General features: G+C 43.9%; 1 protein-coding gene across 3 annotated transcripts in view; it reads left to right on the forward strand.

Moving 5' to 3' along the window:
- The window catches only part of hivep1 (HIVEP zinc finger 1), a 32,797-nt gene that overhangs the window by 2,405 nt on the left and 11,183 nt on the right, over positions 1-19,209 (forward strand). The window contains exons 2-5 of one of the 3 annotated variants that reach the window (XM_061267022.1): positions 2,437-2,612; positions 2,717-2,940; positions 3,753-3,907; positions 4,748-4,877. In XM_061267022.1, coding sequence (XP_061123006.1) covers positions 4,838-4,877 — 40 coding nt within the window. In that variant the 5' untranslated portion in view covers positions 2,437-2,612; positions 2,717-2,940; positions 3,753-3,907; positions 4,748-4,837. Of the gene's footprint in view, positions 1-2,436; positions 2,613-2,716; positions 2,941-3,752; positions 3,908-4,747; positions 4,878-16,380; positions 16,522-19,209 lie in introns of those variants that run through there. The other 2 variants (XM_061267021.1, XM_061267023.1) reach the window with 2 other exon arrangements.

Here is a 19,209-nt window from a genome sequence, read left to right on the forward strand (position 1 = left end):
CCAATTGATTGCAGCTAAAAATGCATATATCGGATATTCGGATGGAATGTCAATGCAATCGATCACGATACATATATGTTCAATTTCCTTTTTGCGACTTGCACTCATCTGAAAATGTCGTGCCAACAGGCTCTTGTCATATAAGCATTTTCCCTTATTAGTGAAACCAGGCCTTCCTAAGAGCAGGAATTTTCCTCCCTGTGGTCACGTCACTGGAAATGTTGACACTAAGGCTGCTCCAAAAAAAAAAAAAAAAATACTCTTCTGCTTCAGGAGCCAGAATTCCAGTCTCCTCTTCCTCATCCTTCCTTTCCTCCTGTGATGACAATGATGATATATCATCAGTCATTCACCAAACATGTAAATGGTTGTCGGCCTTTTTTTTTTTGACCGTGACTCATCTGCCTCGCAGTTCTCGGTTTGAAATTGTCTCGAAGTGTGAATCTGAGTGTGAATGGTTTGTTTAAAATTGCCCGTCTCCAGCTGGCCCGTGAACCTAATGAAGCACCATGGAAATGGAATGGGCTGATGTGGGTCAACTGGGGACACTAAAATAAAAGGACTACATTTTTTCCTAAAAGCAAAGTTTAAATGTCTGGAATCAAGCAATTGGGCTAAAACGGGATTACCTCAGCTCCGTTTTTCCGAGTAATGCCGCATTTAAGGTTGGCATTGGAGGAAAAGTGATTTTCTTTGTGTTGGGCACTTGAGTCTTCCATTTGGTGTAGTCAATAAACTTCTTCCATTTTTGCTCTACTTATTGAGTAGCTTTCAGTATTAAACCGGACAGTGTAATCTCCTTTAAACCAACAAAAATGCATTTCTTTTAACTGTAATAATGACAGCAATGTTATCAACCTTGACTTTTAAATGCTTTCCATCATTCTAGCATTTTTTTAATTCTATGTGAACACTTGATAAGTTTTGACTTTTCTTTTCTTTAAACCTCCCCAGCCATGTAATTGGGGAATGTACCGCGCATCAGTATTTGTGTGTGTTTGAGGGGGTCGACTTGGGGGGGGGGGGAGTCTTGAGTATTACCAAGGCAACAGCCTCAGTTATGTAACATCATATGGTGTTGTGAAAACAAGGCATCATGCAACGTGTTCCCCACAGCATGGATGGAACAAAAAAAAAAAAGCTCTAATGCTTGAATCTGCAATCATTTTCAGTCTCGTCACAAATCCATAAGTGCCAAAGCTAGAAATATATACTTTTTTAGTTAACCCCCCACCACACACACAGATTATATATTGCACTCTTCTGTGCAGTGCTTTTTTTTTCTTCCAGAACTGTAAATGATAAAACCATCTCCGCTATTGTGTGTGGGCGTGCAGATAGCTTGAGGACGGGGAGGCAAAAACAAAACCCACATGTTTCCTAACTAACAAACCCGCCGCAACAACTGCTGTCATTTTATCATACTCGATTACATTTGAGGTCGACGCAAGCGTCGTCATTGACACGCCTCATTACAAAATCAGCATCCGCTACTTGTTCCAACACTTGCAAAATAAAAATAAAAACTTTCTCCATTCAAATGAGCTATTTCAAGTCGTCGTTGCTGAAGCAGGTGAGTCATAAAGTGAGCCAGGAGTCCCACTCTGCAGTCTGCAGGATGCCTGTAATGCGACAGTGGGTGGCTGTCACACAATCACTTATTAATGGTAATGCTTTCCTGCGGTACTGTTATGTTTGTATTTCTCACAATTTAAGAGTACAATAAATATTTAAAAGTATCACAATGAAGCGTCACTTGAATCATCGCTGGTGAACCTGAGGACTAACGAGTAAAATACATTTTTGATATTTACACCTATTTCGCAAGAGCCCATACTGTTGAGCAAAAAATAGTCTGACCTTTAGAGTTGTGTGATCAGCCAACTCATGGGGTGGGGGGGCTGTATAAAGAAGGAGTATGGGCAGAGGATGAAAATAAAAACATGACATCATGATGCCAAAAGGGGGGAGGCACAGTGGTCCTGTGTTTAATCCTGGACTGGACTTTCTATTTGGGGATTTTGGGTGGATCAGGTAGACTTTGTTATTCCTGTCCTTAGTCTACTCTGTTAATTAGGAGTCTAAAATATCCATAGATGTTATTTACGTAACCTCGGCAGTTGCACCTCTCATCCCAAATCAGGAGAGGCTCCAGCTCACCCTTGACCCAAACAATACAGACCATTTCATCATGTTTATAAACAGTCGGTGTGATATCTATCTCGTTTCATCTCATGCAAATCCTCATTATGACTTTAAAATGCAATGAATACCCAAATGTTGACTTGAAAATCCATATGAATGGCCCTAGTTTCTTTGCACAGAGAAAGCAACAACTTGGACAGATCGCAGCTAATTTGTTTTTGTTCCGTCAATAAAGCGCTATTATTGAACACTAGTGTTTATTTGCAATCGGCTGCATGCATTTTCCTCCAGGTAACGTTGGCGGAAAGGCCCGCTGTTGTGTCCCTGCTGCGGGTTAGTGCATGGGAAAGCCCGGGCGGTGGTGGCGGAGGGGCACAACGTGACCTGACAACAAGGAACCTCCGGGAAAACCGTCAATCCTAAACTATGCACCGAGGAGAGAGAGGATGAGGCTCCGTCAAGGGGGTGTACGTATAACGACATGTCACTGCGGCTCCACGCGTGGACGAGATGCGCGTGCTTTTACGGCTCATGTATAACCTTTATTGTGACTGCCTTCTACTTAACACAGATAAGAACAATGGGCGAGCATTAGGTTCAGCGAGTGGGTTGAAGTCACGGGCGCTGCGGCCATCGCGAACCTCCCGCTGGCTCTGGAAGACACCCCGTGACTGGGAGGCGGAGAAGGGACCCCCCGATGACGTCAGTGGGCCTGTCTGTTTCCTGCAATAGAAAGTGAGGGAGAAGGTGAAGACAGAAATCCGGAGCTGAAGCACATCTTTCGTCGTTTTAAAGGTGCGTTACAATTATTAGCTTAACAACTCCCGTGAGTATAAATAAAGCAACTCAAATCGCGCTTGTTTATTTTTCCTCTGCGTATGTGGGAGACGCTGCACGGGTGGGTTTCTACTCTCTCGTGTTACAGGTTGCTTTACTCTTTCAAAGCTGCTTTCTATCGCGGTCTCGTCATGCGTGTCTCCGACATTAAAGTTTTACTTGCAAGCTAAACTGTTGATGATGTCCCGACGAGTGCAATTGACTGGCGCGTGGTTGACCACGACAGTAACTTAACTCCTCATTGTGCTTTTTTTTTTGCACTCTGGAAGATTCTTGCTATTTCCGCCCCTCAGTCGCATGATTGTGCAGGGTTGCGAATGTCGATATTGTGTAAACGTGCATGCGTGTACGTGGGTTTTGTTGTCTGAAGGGAAGTGTTCCATTTAGCTGTTGCAGCGACAGCGAGGGGTTTTCCCTGGCTCCTCCCTCTCTTGCAGGGCGTTCACGTGTTGCAACGAAATGCGCGTTTTCCCCATGCATCGCTTTGGCTCGCCTCATCCCATTGCTGTATTTAGCAAAAAAAAAAAAAAAGAGTGCGCGGGGGGGGGGGGGTTATCTCAAAATGTTTTACACAACTCCCCTCGAAACGTGCATCTCCAAATTGCCACGCACGCTCATTCATCGCAGTGCGCACAATTGCACATGTCCTTATTTTACACAATGGCTCTGATGGGTCCACGGGCGTGCGTGTTGATTCCAGTCAGGTGTGTTGCAACTAGAAGCGTTCGGGTATTTCAACCGTGATGGTGTTTTTCTCGGGTTCGCATCAGGGTGTTTCCTCAAACATCACGCACGCCACACGCACGAAGAAGAGGGAGAGCAGAGAGAAGAGGATAGTCTTGCAGATAGACAGGACATACTGACAGGCGTGCACGTCTCTCGCCGTCATCGAACCTGCTCTGGAGAATTCCAAGTGTGCACCCAGGTGAGAGGCTCGTCGTGTGGCAGGCAATGCATGGACACAAACGTGGTTGTATGCGGGCAGATGATGCAGCCAACAGTGCTGTTCTCTCTCATCCGATGATGTCATTGCTCTGGCGCCACATGTAGCAAGTGTATGGAGAAAAAGCATCCACTTGTAGTAAGTGTTATGCAATAACGGCGCAGGGCAAACAAAGGAGGCTTCTTCAAGCAATGCTGCTCACTGCAACGTGCAGGTGTTGATATGGCTCGCTTGGACTTGAGAAGGATGATGTAAGGGGAAAGAAAGCAGCAAGATGCCATTTATTGACAATATGTTACCTGCTTTTTTTTTTTAGCCCGGATCCCTCCGATGCAGGCGGAAACACATTTTGTGGCTGTATACGGAACTTCTATCCCTAAATCTAAAGCTTACCATTATTATATAATATATTTCCCCAATGGTTTTTAAGTTGCATGGCTTATCTGTCCTGTGAACTTAAAACATGGCCACACATGTGATGCTTGTCCTCCGAGTCACCCTGAGCATTCGTTGCAAGAGCACATAGAGCTTTTATTGTTTGCATCTTTCATCAGCCGAGGACAGCAACCCGCATGTCAATCGTTTTTTTTGAGGGGGGGTGAAGACTCCAAAGGGCAGGTTGCATCCGATGCAGATCCGAGGTGGTGTACTCATGTGATCACAGAGGACCTCTGAGAAGCCAGGACACCTGTTTGAGGAAGAACCTCAATCAAGTTCTCTGTCCTAGGCTAGCAGCTGCCAAGTGACAGAATACAAGGCCAGCATAGTGCAGCTTTTCTGCTCAACTCATTCGAACGTGTTTTTTTTTTTTTTTTGTTGCAGATGCATGCAGACGAGCACGCCGCATGTCGCAAGTCCTCCGACAGTAGCGCCCAGTTTTCCCAGGATGCACTTGTGAACTGAGGAGGAAAGATGCCGCGTACCAAGCAGAACAACCCCAAGAATCTAAAAGGTGGGAATGTCATGAACGAGTTAGTTACTCTGTAAATTGTTAAAAAAGAAATATATACATATTATTGTTCTGGAAGATGTATCACTTTCAGTACAGGGATATGAATCGGGTAATTCTTGCCAGCATCTTGCCAGCCATTGGCTGAAAGAAGTCGTGTGTTAGGTTGTGAACTGACAGATTCATGTGTCAACAGACGTTTGCCGTTCACAGATCTGGGAATTGGTAGCGTTGCATGCTGGGGTGTGAAAAGATGCCACGCTTGATCTGGACGGCAAATTTCCATGATGCCTCTGAGCACCTTTTGTTGATTTGAATCGGACGCGATTATTTGGTGGAGTGAAGCAGAGAATTTTTTTTTTCCTCTTTCCCGCTGCAGTTTTCTTTTTAAATCAGCATTTTCTTGCTGAGGTCCATTAGAAGCCTTACCTTCATTAAGCGGAAAACACAAATGGCGTGCTGTCACATGCGCAAATGTGGAAAATGTCTTTTCCTGGAACCTCTCAGAACGCTTCTCACACTCCCCGCCAACGGCGTCACATGATTCTTGTCTCAATGTTTGAAGAACAAACTTATTTTGACCAACTGGCCCAAGAAGGTCGCCATATAGAAATTAATCCTCTAAATGTTTTGAAATCACTTTTTTGAAGGAGGAGGCTACCTGGTGTAAAATAACAAATGTATTTATTTATCATTATTTATAATTTATATTATTTTTTTATTATTATTTATAATAGTTTCTTTTTTAATTATTTATTTAATCTATTTATTAAAGTATTTTTTTATTAATTAATTAGAACAATATTTTTTCCCCCCTGATATGTATGTATAAATCGCGGCCTCTCCGACTTTGAGCATACTGATAGTTGCACTACTAATGAGTGAGCACGCCAGTTCCTAGTTATAGGACGAATCCTGCTGTGTCTGGCGGCTGGTAAGTGGTTTCATAAACCACGGGGGACGCGATGGGCCAGACCACATAAATTCAAATTGCACTTATATGAAACGTAATAGTCTTATGAAATCACTTTCCTATTGGAATCTATCTGCCGCAGGTCTGCATGGCTGTGAAAGTCACGCAACAGTTGCTCTTTTCGTTTCCTTCGATAATAACCTTTGGCTGGTGTGTTGTCGAGTTGTTTTAATGAATCAACAGGAAGTCAAATAATGACGTGATAGCTGCGGCTGGGGAATGTGGGTGTCTGTCAAGTCTGCCGTGGGAATCGCTTTTCAGAATTTGAAAACCGGGATTGATCGGTCGAATCTGGTGGAGTTTGTGACCTGTGCACAATTGGCAGATTGGATGGAACGTTGTCTGTTGTTTTATTTTTTTTTTTGATGAATCCTCTGGTTACTTTAGCAGAGCATTCTTGGCTCTATTTCGGAGCGAATCATAATAAACGATCACATATTATAAACACAGGCAAGGAGGGGGGGATGTCCGCTGAGTTTGACCGTGCATTCTTAGGTTCCTTTTTGTTTTCTTTCCTGACGAAGGAAAATCCGCGACAAAGGAGACTTTTGCAATCAGTGGTGAATTTAGCTGAACAATGCAAAGATGAACTGCAGGGAGTGATTAATATTTGTATTTGTTGACATGGTAAACAATATCAAGATTTCAGCACTTTTTTTTTTTTTTTTTTTGTGCAGTGAGTAATTTGAATGAAAACAAGCCATTAACTTTTTATACGATTTCCCACCAAATTTGCATTTGAGCATTTCAAACTTTACAAGCCAAGAAGCAGATGTGGCAAAAAGGCAGCAGCTCAATATTATTATCCGTGTATTTTTCCTTTATGACGTACTTTGCGGGTAACAATGCAGAAATTTTGGAACTCCCGCAACCCCCTCCCCCCCCCCCCTTCTTGTGTTTACTTTTGTCAAACAGCTGGTCTCTAAGCAGCTCAAGCCAAACACCCAGTGGTCCACCCCCCCCCCCCCTTCAGACAGAATATCTTTCTTTCTTTTTCTCTCTGTGGACATTAGCAGCAACACTTAGCTCATAGCTGGCAGGCAAACATTAAGTGGGTGAAATAAATGTTTCCCAAAAATGAACACAACAAACACGCAGGCCCTTAAAATGACAAATTTGTGCTGCTAGCTTTTTTTTTTTTTTTTAATTTTCATGCGGATTTTTTCCCATCGTGTGAAAACTCTGGAGAGTCACTTTTACGGATGTGATTCTAAAAAAAGCAGACACCTAGTCTGGTCACATTCTAACTTGAGCCTGTGACCTGAATGTCAGTGGGGATGTGGTTCAGGTCAGCCTGGGTGGTCTGTGTTTTTCCAGACCTGCTGAATGCTTCTTTCATTCTGGAAAGTCAAAGTTAGAACATCTCTGTCATAAATGGTGGGCGAGTAGGGGCAGGTGGATTTTGTTTATGATGGCGTAAATTGCATTTTCACATATAGGCAGACTTCAAATATCAACTCTGTGGTGTTTGTCATACGCCTGTGCAATGTTTTTTTTTTTTTGCGTCCCTGAAAATGTACGTGGACTTTTTTGTTTGTTTACGGAACGAACTGTGCATGCCCCGCTTGTCGTATAAAAAGTTTCTTCTGGGCTGGACTCAGCTTTAGCCTGCTGTGTGATGAATGCCCAACAACTGCTGTTAAACGTGGAAAATATTCACCCCTGTAAAGCCGAACGCAGACGCTGAGATTGCTCAAAAGTACACATGTCGATAAATAAATTGCATTTTACTTCACTAATCTGATTTAAATGCTTCGCAACAACAGTGCAGGTCATAAGGTTCCGGCCGAGTAATTTTCCACAACTTTTGCTGTTAATGGTTAACTTTTTGCTGACCATGACGAAATAATCGGTTCAGTCCACTCCAGTGGAAAGTCTGAGGTTGAACACAACCTGTTTAGGGATTTCGAAATATTGTTATGATAGGAAATCATCACAAAATGTTTGTGCAGGCATTGTGAATTGTCATGCAAGTGTAAAAACAAGTCAACCACACATTAATGATATTGTATATATTATTATACTTAATCATAATTATTTAATATTCAATAATATGTGTCAGCAGAACTTTAGTCTGTGCATTTTTTTTTTAAACTCAACAAATCAGGTCAATCAATTAAGTAAACAAACATTTGGTTTATGCAAACGCGCTTAGCCAGGGAAGGGAAGGAGTTAACAGGTTGGCCTTGTTGAATGGATTTTTGACATGTTGTGTCATGCTCAGGCAGCCAAACCAGTGTTTCCGTACGGGCCCTTCAAATTACAGTGTGCGAAGGCAGCACCGTTCACACAAAGGGAAGTTCTCTCCCAAAGGCAGGAATAAACCTGAGTTTTGGCAACAGTAACTACAACAGACAGGCAGAAACTTGTTTGGGGAAGTCGGCTCCGAGCCGGACGTATAAGCTCACAAAAGCTTTCACTTTGAGATGCAAAGCGAGGGAGTTGCTGGAATTTACATGGCCAGATTGTTTGAGTACATGAAACTGAGCATGGTGGAAATGTGGGTTAACGTCTCCTCATTCTTATTCATGGAAGTGAAATAGAACCGAATTATTTAACAGAACAGTAAATTTGAGCACACCCCCCAGCCCTTTTTTATTTTATTTTAATCAATTGTGATTTTTAAATGGGAGTTACCCGCTATTCACGATTAAGATGACTGCCGCCCTAACCCAAGGCGGCATCTGTTTTTGCAGGCGGTAACTAATTTGTCACTTACCTACTTTGCACATATTTTGAATAGCTGAGCAAATGTTCATTCTTTTTAGATTGAGCCACAATTTGTAATCCACAAGTTCTACATATTTTCAACTATACCAACAAATATATGTATTTGAGAAATAATTCCTCACGTGTTCCCTGTGTGTGATATTTTGCCAAGTGTGAAAACTGTTTTTTTTTTTTTTAAGAATTATTCAAGAAGAGCGAGTTTGTTCTCTCAGGCATGAATGCAGTGAGGTGACCTGTCAGGTCAGTGTGTGTGTGTTTGTGTGTTGTGTGTGTGTGTCCTTGGCTTCCTCGCGGGTGAGTAACAAAGCATTGCGGCCCAGTCAGTCAAATTATTCGGCTTAAACTTTTCAAAGTGAAGCATTAGTGAAGGGCTCAAGGCGAGCCGAGTCAAATTGGAGCTAACGAACGGTGACCTTCTCATTCTTATTAGTCCCGTATGCACACGCACGACCCTCCTCCCTCCCCAGGTGAGCTGCTCCCGCCCGGAGAGCCACTTCCTGGAAACTGGACCCGCATTGATGTTGGCAACTCACAAAGGTGAGCGCCGGCGTAGGAGTCGGAATGATGAGGGGAAAACGGAGTTGGGAGCCAAACAGGATTTGTCCGTGCTGACGTCAGCAAAGAGGCTGAGTGTAGCGGAAGAAAATCTCCCCGCCGTGCCGTGCCGGGACTGGATGTCGCATTATTTGGACATGTGTGCGTGTGACACATTGAAGGGGTCATAGTTCAGAGAAATACCTATACAAAAACTTTCTCTGTTAGATTGAAGCGGCTGAATCCAAGGTTGGAGAGGGAAAGGTTTTTCTGATTGAGGGGAAAAAGTGAGGTGAGCTAGCTAGAGGTAAACAAAAAAAAAAGTTTCCAAAATAAATAGAGCAGTAAAGCTAGCGCCGGAAACCCTTAAAAGGGTGATTGTGTGTGTGCGTGTGTGGAGCTGGCATTGCTTAATGGCTTGCACAAGCAAAGCCCAATGAAGGGGGTTGCTAGGGAAACAGAGCAGCATGAATCTCGGGCTGCAGGTGCTGTTCCTCGTGTCCTACTGCTGGAACCTCCTACGAGTAGGTTTAAAAGATGCGTTATGGGGAAAAGTGCAAAGAGATCAAATGATTTCTCGGGACGTGTAGGAATGATGTGGCACAAATATGTGGCGAATATCATCTTGCACGTTGGGTGATGTGCTGCGGCAAGAGACCAAAGCCAACTGGCGCTGAAAGGCAATTTTCGGGGACAACAACAATACTGTCAATCGGCGGCTGGCACAGAGCGGCACAATTGAGTTCTGGGCGGCTCGGTAACAATTGCTGAATGTTAGTTTAGATGAGGCAGACCTTGAGTCAAAGACATTGGTGTTGTGTTACTAAATGTTAGAGGGAGGAGGGAGGGGGGGGGCAGTTGCCGAGCGATGCCGTTAAGGTCAGGTTGTAGGACTGTATTTATCAACACTGACACTTGCTTTGTCTTTGACTATGACGTCGTCTTTGCAAGCCGTAGCCAATCAAAGGCGCTTCGGAGTCGACTTTCAAGCCAGATTGCGTGAAGGCACACGTTGGAGACCTTTTAAGAAGGTTAAGAGCACAACAAGTCATTTGAAATGATGACGGAAAATTGCAGCCGGGCTTTTTTCTGCGTCGTTTTTGTTGACATGAAAAATATGGTGCTACCGCAAACATCTTGTTTGCTATTTACGATTATAGTAGAAATTTGCTTCCATGTGGAATAACTCAACTCTACATTTTGATTGACTACTTTTTTTGCTCTTACACATATCAGAAAGCTGCATCTTAGGAAAAAAAAAAAAGCATTTCGAAGCCCCCGCACGTTCATTCACAAAATCTTTGCTGCGATCGTTTCCTCTTTGTGTAGGCTCGCTGCCATCAGAAGGAAATCTGTTGTTTTGTCTGTGCGATTGGCGTGGTATTGACTGAGCGAGGAGGCGGAGGTGTGGGAGGTAGTCGATGTGTGTGTGTGCCGTCAAGGGTCACTCCTATAAAATGATTGGAGGGGTGAAGGAGCGTTAGGCTTGCCTAGTTGGACCACTGGAAGCCCCGCCCCCCACCCCCTCGAGAAAGCAAAGGGAGGTCAGTGAGGTTGGGTCAATATTTTAACGCTCACAGCACAGACACATTTAGAGTAGGGTCAAGAGGTGCACCTCAGCCATTCACGAGCGGCGACCGACATAATGAATTGTTTGATGAAGTCTTTACGATGGGAAACTTGCGCCCTTTGCGCGGTCCACCGATCACACCAAGTCATCGTAATCTTCCGCCATCACCGATCGAGCTTATCTCAAGTCATATTGTCGGTTGACGTCGCGGAGCTTCTGTGTAAAGAGAAATGCCGCCCACCTCTGTCAACAGCCAAGAAAAGCAACCAAAAAAAAAGCGCATGCAAGGTGGGTGGATGGCACGGAAGCAACGTCAAAGGCGTAACGGAGTAGGCGAACGATGTCAGACGCAAAGACTGTTTTTAACCGGCAACTGATAACACCTATTATCTCGGGAAGCCGGACTTGGCATTACGTTTTTTTTTTTTCAATTATTTTGTTCTAATCGTTTTGACAACGAAACTGAAAAACGAGATGAATGTCAACAGGTTAAAATGAAAGAAGATGGGGGGGGGGGGGGGGGTTCTTGGGCAAAGGGGTGCCCGCCTGCTGGCAAGGCTAAGTCCTATTGCGTAACATTGGTCATCTCTTCCTTTAGCTGCTGTTTCCATGGAGAGAGAGATGGTACAAATGAGAGCAGAAAGCTCTTGGGGAATTAATCTGTCTCGAAAATAACTACTTCTGACTCCTCGTCTTAGAAATAAAAACAAACAAACGTTCACACCTAAAAGTTGTTTGTAAGTGTGGTCAACTATTGTTTGGGCATCGTTGCTTAATTAGCTCCTCCCATCGGCCACGTTATTTAACCAAGACAATTGACACTTGAAACCCGTCTCATAGTTTCATGTACAGTATCTATATTCACATGCCAAGTTTTGGTAATGTTGATGAGAAGAAAACTGGTTTGATGACAACATTGGAGGAGCTGCAGGAGGTTCTGGCATGTAATGGAAATTTTCCACACGTGACAACAATCAGCTAGCTTCCTCATGTCTTGCATGAGGAGTGCGAATATGAAAATTGAAACGCTAAATTTATTTTTCCAATACTTTTTTTTTTTTATGCATTTGCACAGCAGTCTGCAGCCGTTTTATATCCACTGCATATTTAATGTTTCCAAACCTCCCCGTTATATAAATCGCAGTCCTGTGTTGATGTGGAGGCGGTCCATTACACCCTCCCACTCTCTGTCTGACTCTTTGGATAATTTGTCTTTCAATTTCTTGGATTAGTCCCAATGTGCTCATTGCGCCGGACCCCCAACATTTGCTCGCTCGCTCGCCTGACACAAGAGGGATCAATGGATGGGTATTTATAGCTTCTGCCAGGGCGTGGGAGGTTGTGGGCAACAAGTAGGTTAGTGGCTAATCTGATGTTGACAGTGGCTGAGAGCGACTTATTCATATAGAGAAATTGGATTTTATTTTTAGAGCCTCCATAGTGCGAGGCAACATCGCTTAGCTTGGGGAAGTCTGCATATAGGCAGGCAGGGCTTTCCCTCATTTTTGGGAAGTGATTTAAAAAAAGGAGAGGAGAGGAGAGTAGGAGGGGGGTGAGGAGGAACACAAAGGCGGACAAGCAGGCAGGCAGGGAGGAGAACCAAGTGTGGTTGCTAGACTGACAGAGGTGAGGAGTGAAATCTCTGCTCAGACACACACACAGCTGCGTATTTGTGTGTTTGTGGCAGACGGCGTCCAGACGCTCAGCTCTTGTGGCATTTTAGCTCCTGCGCTTTTCGTTTTTTTTTGTTGTTGTTGTAATTTATCCATACCGGCTGGAAGACAGAGCGGGCCCGGCCGGGAATGTCCGAGATTATCGGTCCAGGAAGTTGTCAGGAATGTCAGGTGCTTGCCCGGTGAGCACGTTTTGAGTCTGGGAAGGGAAGCCAGCCGGCTGGCAGTCGGTCGCGGGCGAAGAAACAACGAGACTTCTTTGCTTCGCTTCACAGGTATGGTGGGGAACTTTTGCATGTGTCTTGGCATCACATTGTGTTGTGTTCCTTTTTTTTTTTTTTTTTTTTACCTCTTCTATCAGTCAGTTTTTCAACTTTATCTGCAGCTATTTAGTTGCTCGTCATTTTGCAGAAATGTTGTCATAGATTTTTTTTTTTTTTTTGCAGTTTAAGTTAGTGGTTTTATTGTGCTAGTTGTAGTTGGTCTTGTGTTCTATTTTTTTATTGCTATAATGCATTTTGCAGAAATGTTGTCATTGATGTCAATTGTTTTTTTTTTTTTTGCAGTATAAGTTAGTGATTTTATTGTGCTAGTTGTGGTTGGTCTTTATTGTTTTTTTTTATTGCTATAATGCACTATAAATTAGCGTTGCTGGCATCGACATTTTTCAATCGCTTATCCACTTCATTTCACTTTATTTGGAATATTTTGAGTCAAAATAGGGAATCAAAAGTATCCCCTAAAATGTCAAAGTTTAGGAAGCGACTTAAAAATTACAACATTGGCCAGACAGGAAATGACCCCTCCTTGTTCGTCCTTCCTCTTGCCTCATCTCACCCCCTCGGTGCAGTAATAATGTCAGTGACGGACGGCTATGGCCGCTCGCTCAGTCTCAGCGGCGTGTTCCTCCGTCCCAGGCCCGGCAGCTGCAGCACGGCGTGAGTGTGAGGACGGACGGGATAAGCTTGAGCGCTGCAGCGGCTGGACATGAGCTGTCAGCGTTATGCAACAGCGATAGAGCAGATCAGAACTTATTAATATAAATGTAGGATTTGATGGTTCACAGCATCCAATTGACTTTTGTTTGCATTTTTGAGACATTCATGGTTAATCAATATTACAATTTGTAGTAGCGATTGATGCTAAATTGCCATGTAAACAAAAGACATTGGATTTTTACACCAAATTGTGAACTAATTAGCCAAAGGTCAAAGGTGCATATCAGCATATCTGATGTGAGGGAGCTCGAGGAGAAGAATGCAAGAAGGTGGCAAATTAAGTTTTATGAACATGAGCGAAGGAGTGGGAGGGAAATGAAGACAGCGAGGGAACGCCGTGTGTCTCTCTCTGCGCCATTATGTAACGTTACCTCGTGCCCACTGGCAATGGCGAGTGGTGCGGAGGTGGACGCCAACTTCATCACTGAGGTACCCAGGAGGAAGCGTAGCAAAGGTCAAACTTTTTTTGTATTTGACCTCAACTTGGGCTGGCCAATGTGGAAATCTAGGCGAGATTTCAAATGCGAGGATATGGGAATGCTAAATGAGCGAGATCATCAGATGGAGCTTGTGCGATGGCGTCCCCCGGGACTTAAACCAGCGGGAGCCTTCGAGCGGCTCCAGAAAAACCTGGCGGGAGTCTGTTGAAGCGCCTGCGGGTCTCTGCAGACAGGATGACAGCAACATTGTCATGACACATAGGATGGGGGTGAAGGCGAGCCCACTAACCATATATGGCAAAAAAAAAATAACACGATCCGTCTTTGGTCTTTTGCAAAAGTTCAAATGGACAGTACCGATCCATATGTTCCGAAAATATTTTTGCTCTATTTGATTGTAACCGGGTGAAAAAAAATAGTGATGTCATCAAAGTCGTTGAGCACGGAGGCTATAATCGGTAACATTAACCTAGGTTATAAATCGAGGGAGTTAATGCATAACAGAAGGATGAAGTATGCCGTTGCGTGTCGGATTTTCCCCTTTATGGCAGTTTTTGCTTCTTTCTTTTGATTGACTTTGAAACAAGCCGTACTAATTATGTCACACTCATTTAAATAATACACATCATGGTCGAATCGAACTCATTTCAGTGGACTAAAGAAGGAAAAAAAAATGGCTTCAATTAAATCAGAGCATTTATAGTGCTGACGTGTCCAACATATTTCCCTGTGCCACATTCGTAGTCACGGTAACAACTTTGATTAACATCTTCGCCCGGAGGTCGGTTAGCAGGTGGCAGCTGATGGACCAAAGTTTGATGGTTGAGAGAGTCTCATTTTGTAATCTAAACATTGGAGAGGAGGAGGTGAAGCCAAGATGCAGGAGATGAACCTGAGCAGGATCTGACGTCTGTTTTGTAACTTGATCAATGACCTCACAACATTTAGATCCTTATTTCCTGCGTAGCCTCATTACCTTGTCTTATTCTCACCGCCTCTGAGCCTCATAAGCCCCCGATCTAATTAAGAGTCCTCTCGGCATAGCTGAAATAGTGCCTTTCTTCCATTGCGAAGATGGCACGGCGATTAGATTTTGAGATCAGAGGTGGCTCCGTCCAAATTGTTTTGAGTCGGAACGTACGCGGTTGCGTCAGGGTCTCGGAATTGTACGTCTTGTCAATGACAAATTACCGTCATCAACTGCTGGACTGGGGTTGCCAGGTTTCAAAGTGCGCTTTGAGATTTCAGTTTGGAGTGAATTCAAACTTGGATCCAATTGATAAATGAGATACATTAGTTTTTTGTTTTTTTCTTCAAAAGTATGCGAAAAAAAATCAGCTGTATGGCTTGACACAAACAGAATACTGCGGAAAAACTGTTTGTTTGTACTTTCTATTTGCCAACAAAAACGTTTATGTTCACCAACATAATTACAGAGCAAAATTTTGCTCCTGACATTTTTTTCCCCTTAACATGGATTTCCTAGCAATGATGCAGCAAAAACACCCGTGTTGTTTAGACGCCGGCCTGACCAAATGTTTGTGAACTTCTTCTGCGGGCCCGCTTGTGAAAGCAGCACATTTCACATAATGACTAATCCGAAAATAAAGCGAAGGGTTCTTCCTCTTTTTTTAGGATTCGCTCAGCATAGTTGTGCGAGTTCAACCGAAGAGGTCAGTGACTCGGCCTCAAACTAATGGTCCGACCAAGTGATCAGATCGGTGATGGATCCGAATTTGGTTGCAGAAGGTCTATTTAAAGGCAAATTCATGTATAATATTACAATAAGCCCCGCCCACATTTGAAATATCAACCTTGTCCTTTAAAGCTAACTGCAAGCCATCCAAAAGTGACCTAATGGGCTTTTATTCTTTTTTTTCCGTTGGTATTTTCAGTCATCCCTGAGTCAACTTTTTCCAACCCAATTTGCATTTCCATGACCAGTTTAAACACGCAAAGCCGTGCCAAGTTGTTTTCAGGACAGGCTGTGTCTGAAGCTGGGCCAAAGCACACTCCAAGAAGTTTGGGGGACGTCTCGCCTCCTTTTGGGCTGCCCTCTCTCCTTTTCCTTTTTCAACAATTTGTATCATTTCAAATTCTTGCACAGTACTTCTAACCCGGTAGTCAAACATCTTATATACTGTATTTAAGAATTAAAAAAATAATAATAATACTAGGAATTTAAAATATAAAAAAATGTATGTAACTCCTAGAACTACAAAGTCATTATAAAAAGGAAAGAGGAAAAAAAAGCCATCCTCGGGTAAACACTCGCCCAGTGAGTAAGCTGTTGGGCAACTCGCTGTTGGCAGGGAACATTAAGCCCCGCCTCCCCCTTCAGGACAAACAAGACAGGAGGGGGAGACCAAGCGAAGGATCCCCTGGAGGGTGCCAAAGCCGGTTTAAATGACGTCACCTGGCCTGCTATGTTCAGGCTGACCCCGCCTCCCTCCCACACTCCCTAATTCCAATCCCTCCCTCCCTCCCTCCCCCTTTCACCTCACCTCTACGCTCCACCTCCTCTCTTCCTGGGCCTTACAGGAATTCCCCTCCTCGTCACATTATTATGAGGAAACCGCTGGCAACACCCCAAAACCACTGCAGAGCTCCAGCTGATTGGGCGGAAACATAGCAGTGAGTGTTTTGACAGAGAAGCATGCATGACTTTTTCTTGGTCAGGGACAAAAGGAGGCACTGTTTATTTCCATGAAACATGAGCCAAGCGTGCGGTAAGAAATGAACATTTTGTTCTATTTGTCAAGCACACACGCTTTTGTTTTTGGTATTCCGAGCTTATGTTGGGCTTGATGAGAATTTTTGGTTTGCACTATTGATTATAGACAGATTTAATGTTGTGTGGCCAAAGTTCATTTGCAAAGTGGAGTTTACCTCAAATATATTCCTTTGACAAAAAAAACAAAAATAAAGTCACAATGAGTTAAGGAAATGTCACTCACTATGCTTAGGTCCTTTTTTCGAAGCTGTTGCAAAGGAGGAAGTGGATATATGCACTTATATATATTTTTGCCTCTTATCTGAATTATAAGTATCGTCAAAAGGATGCAAAGAAATTATATTCCGCTGCATCTATCTACCCACCCGGTGGTTTTCTCCTTCCATCAAATTTTCACCAGGGTGCCCACTCAGACTCAATAATCAGTGGCCTCTAGTTTGATGCTCCTGCGACCTCTAGTTTCCTGCGGGGCCAGCAGCACTACATATAAAAAGTCTACACACCCCTGTCCGAAAGCCTGACAGAGACCAAGATCAATTCAATTGAAACTCTTAGCAAAAGAAATCTCACGTTGAGGACTTTGTCATAATTATTTCCTGGTAAATATTTTTTTTCTATTACTCCTAAGAATTGAGATTTGAGTGGTTCTGTCAGAAGTCAGCACACAATTGTTGGAGACAGACAATTGTTCATCCCTTACTCATTTTGTGCTTCCTTTTTTTTTGTCCAGTAGATTAGACAGGGTGAGTCATTCCAGCTTCTTACAAAGATATTACAAAAAATTCCAAGATATTCTGACTGATGATGATGGAGTTTAGCATAATGGGACACTCCCGCTCTGGCGGGGATTCCTTAGCACCCCATCATTGTCTGACCACGGTCACGGTGTGTGAAGACGACTTCACTTTCAGATTGATTTATTACCCTTTCCGAGCGTGGGGAGTCGCGCTCTTTTTTTTTTTCTTCTCCCTTGTCTGCAAAGATAAAGAAAGTGTTATGGCCACTTATTGCATGGGTCAGCAGCTGAGGGCTGCAAAAACTTCTTCACAAGCTACAGGAAGAAAGCCCAGATACAATCTGCAGACTTCCTTTCAAGTTAGCAAAGAATTTTGCAGCGCTCACTTATCTGCAGGCTGGTGGAATTTGTATTGTCCGAAGATGTGAAGGATGTTCTTTGAATGAATACAACCAACTTTTATATAACCTTTAACGAATGACAGATGACATTTTGCCAGTGTACCCAGGGCCGGTGCTATGGGGTGGCCAAGGGTGGCCAGGCCAGAAAAAAACTTTATGCTAAATTGGATCAGACTTCTTCTGGAAATCTTGACAAAACTTTTTAAGAAGCTAAAACCAGTTGGAGGTGCATGTTGTCAAATGCCCTTGACTGTCTCCGTGAGAGTATCCGCAGCATGTGTGTGTATTTTGAACAAAGCCCGGGCGTGTACAGAATGCTGGTGAAGGTGCTCGAGTTACATAATCCTTCCGCGCTTTGACGAGGAAGAAGGGGGCAGCTGCCGGCTAGCATCTCGTCATCTTCTTCCCGCTTGTTTTCTCTTCCTCTCTATTGAATTTGGATGCCGCACTGTGTATCCTATCTCCAGATCTCCGTCCGTCCTCATGTCTTCCCGGTTGCATCATGTCTTGCACACACACATCAGTCCAAATGCCTTTCACCTTTGACTTGTCCTTTACTTTTTTTTTTTGCACGCGTGGACCATCTGCTCAGACTCTTCTAGTTTGAGCGTACAGGCTGGTGTGGTGTTGTGCATACTAATGATATCAGATGCTGTTCTATCAAAACAACTAGAGCGTGTATTTTTTTTTTTATGCTAGCAGGGAAGTGCAGCAGCTTGAACGAAGAAAAGCCGGCAGAGCAGCCTGAAACGAGTAAACATTGTGCATATGCAGACTTCACGCCGCCCGTTATGTAGCTGATGGCGGCCATCGGGGAGGCCTGTTGTTGGTACGGTTGTGAGGTGGATGTCTTGATTCTTCAGATTGACATCCCCGACCTGCTGTGCATGTCGCAGATCACACCAGGTGAACATTAGAATTCAAGCCTGCGTGTGTTTGAGGACCTCGTTCTGGCCTTTGGGGTGCTACTAATCCCATTACCCCCCCACATCATGTAGTGGGGGGGGGGGGGGTGCACGGGGGAATTCAAGATGTGCAGTTGTCATGACAGCAACCAAAAAAGAAGGCAGACTCTCTCGCTCTTCTGCATCGGCCAGGCAACCGCCCGAGCTAAATCATTGGCGATTGTTGTCAAAATTCTGGATGCCTTCCACAACCTGTTCTGGTTTTCATCTCCAGGCGACCTGTTGATCTTCTCCCCTTTTTCTTGTTTCTTTGCGGCTTCCACGCTTTGCAGATGGCGAGACGAACGTCTCGAAGCCCCTTTTGGTGAAATATTTGACCATCACAAAGATGACTCCAGCAAACCCGAGCGCAGATAATGAGGGAAATTTGAACCGTATAATCATTCCCTGCTGTCTTAATAACTTGGCTTGCGTGGATGGAATATTTTGTCCTTATTAAGGGACCGCAGCCTTGTCGCTTTCTACTCATTGTTTCCTCCGGTCTGACTTCACGAGTGTCGTTCAGCGCGAGGGGCTCTTGTTTGCGGTTACTTATGTAAGGGGAGCAATTTGATTTCGACCCAAGAGCTAATTCAGTGTAT

Source organism: Syngnathus typhle, linkage group LG20, assembly GCF_033458585.1.
Source record: "Syngnathus typhle isolate RoL2023-S1 ecotype Sweden linkage group LG20, RoL_Styp_1.0, whole genome shotgun sequence".
Lineage (NCBI taxonomy): Eukaryota > Metazoa > Chordata > Actinopteri > Syngnathiformes > Syngnathidae > Syngnathus > Syngnathus typhle.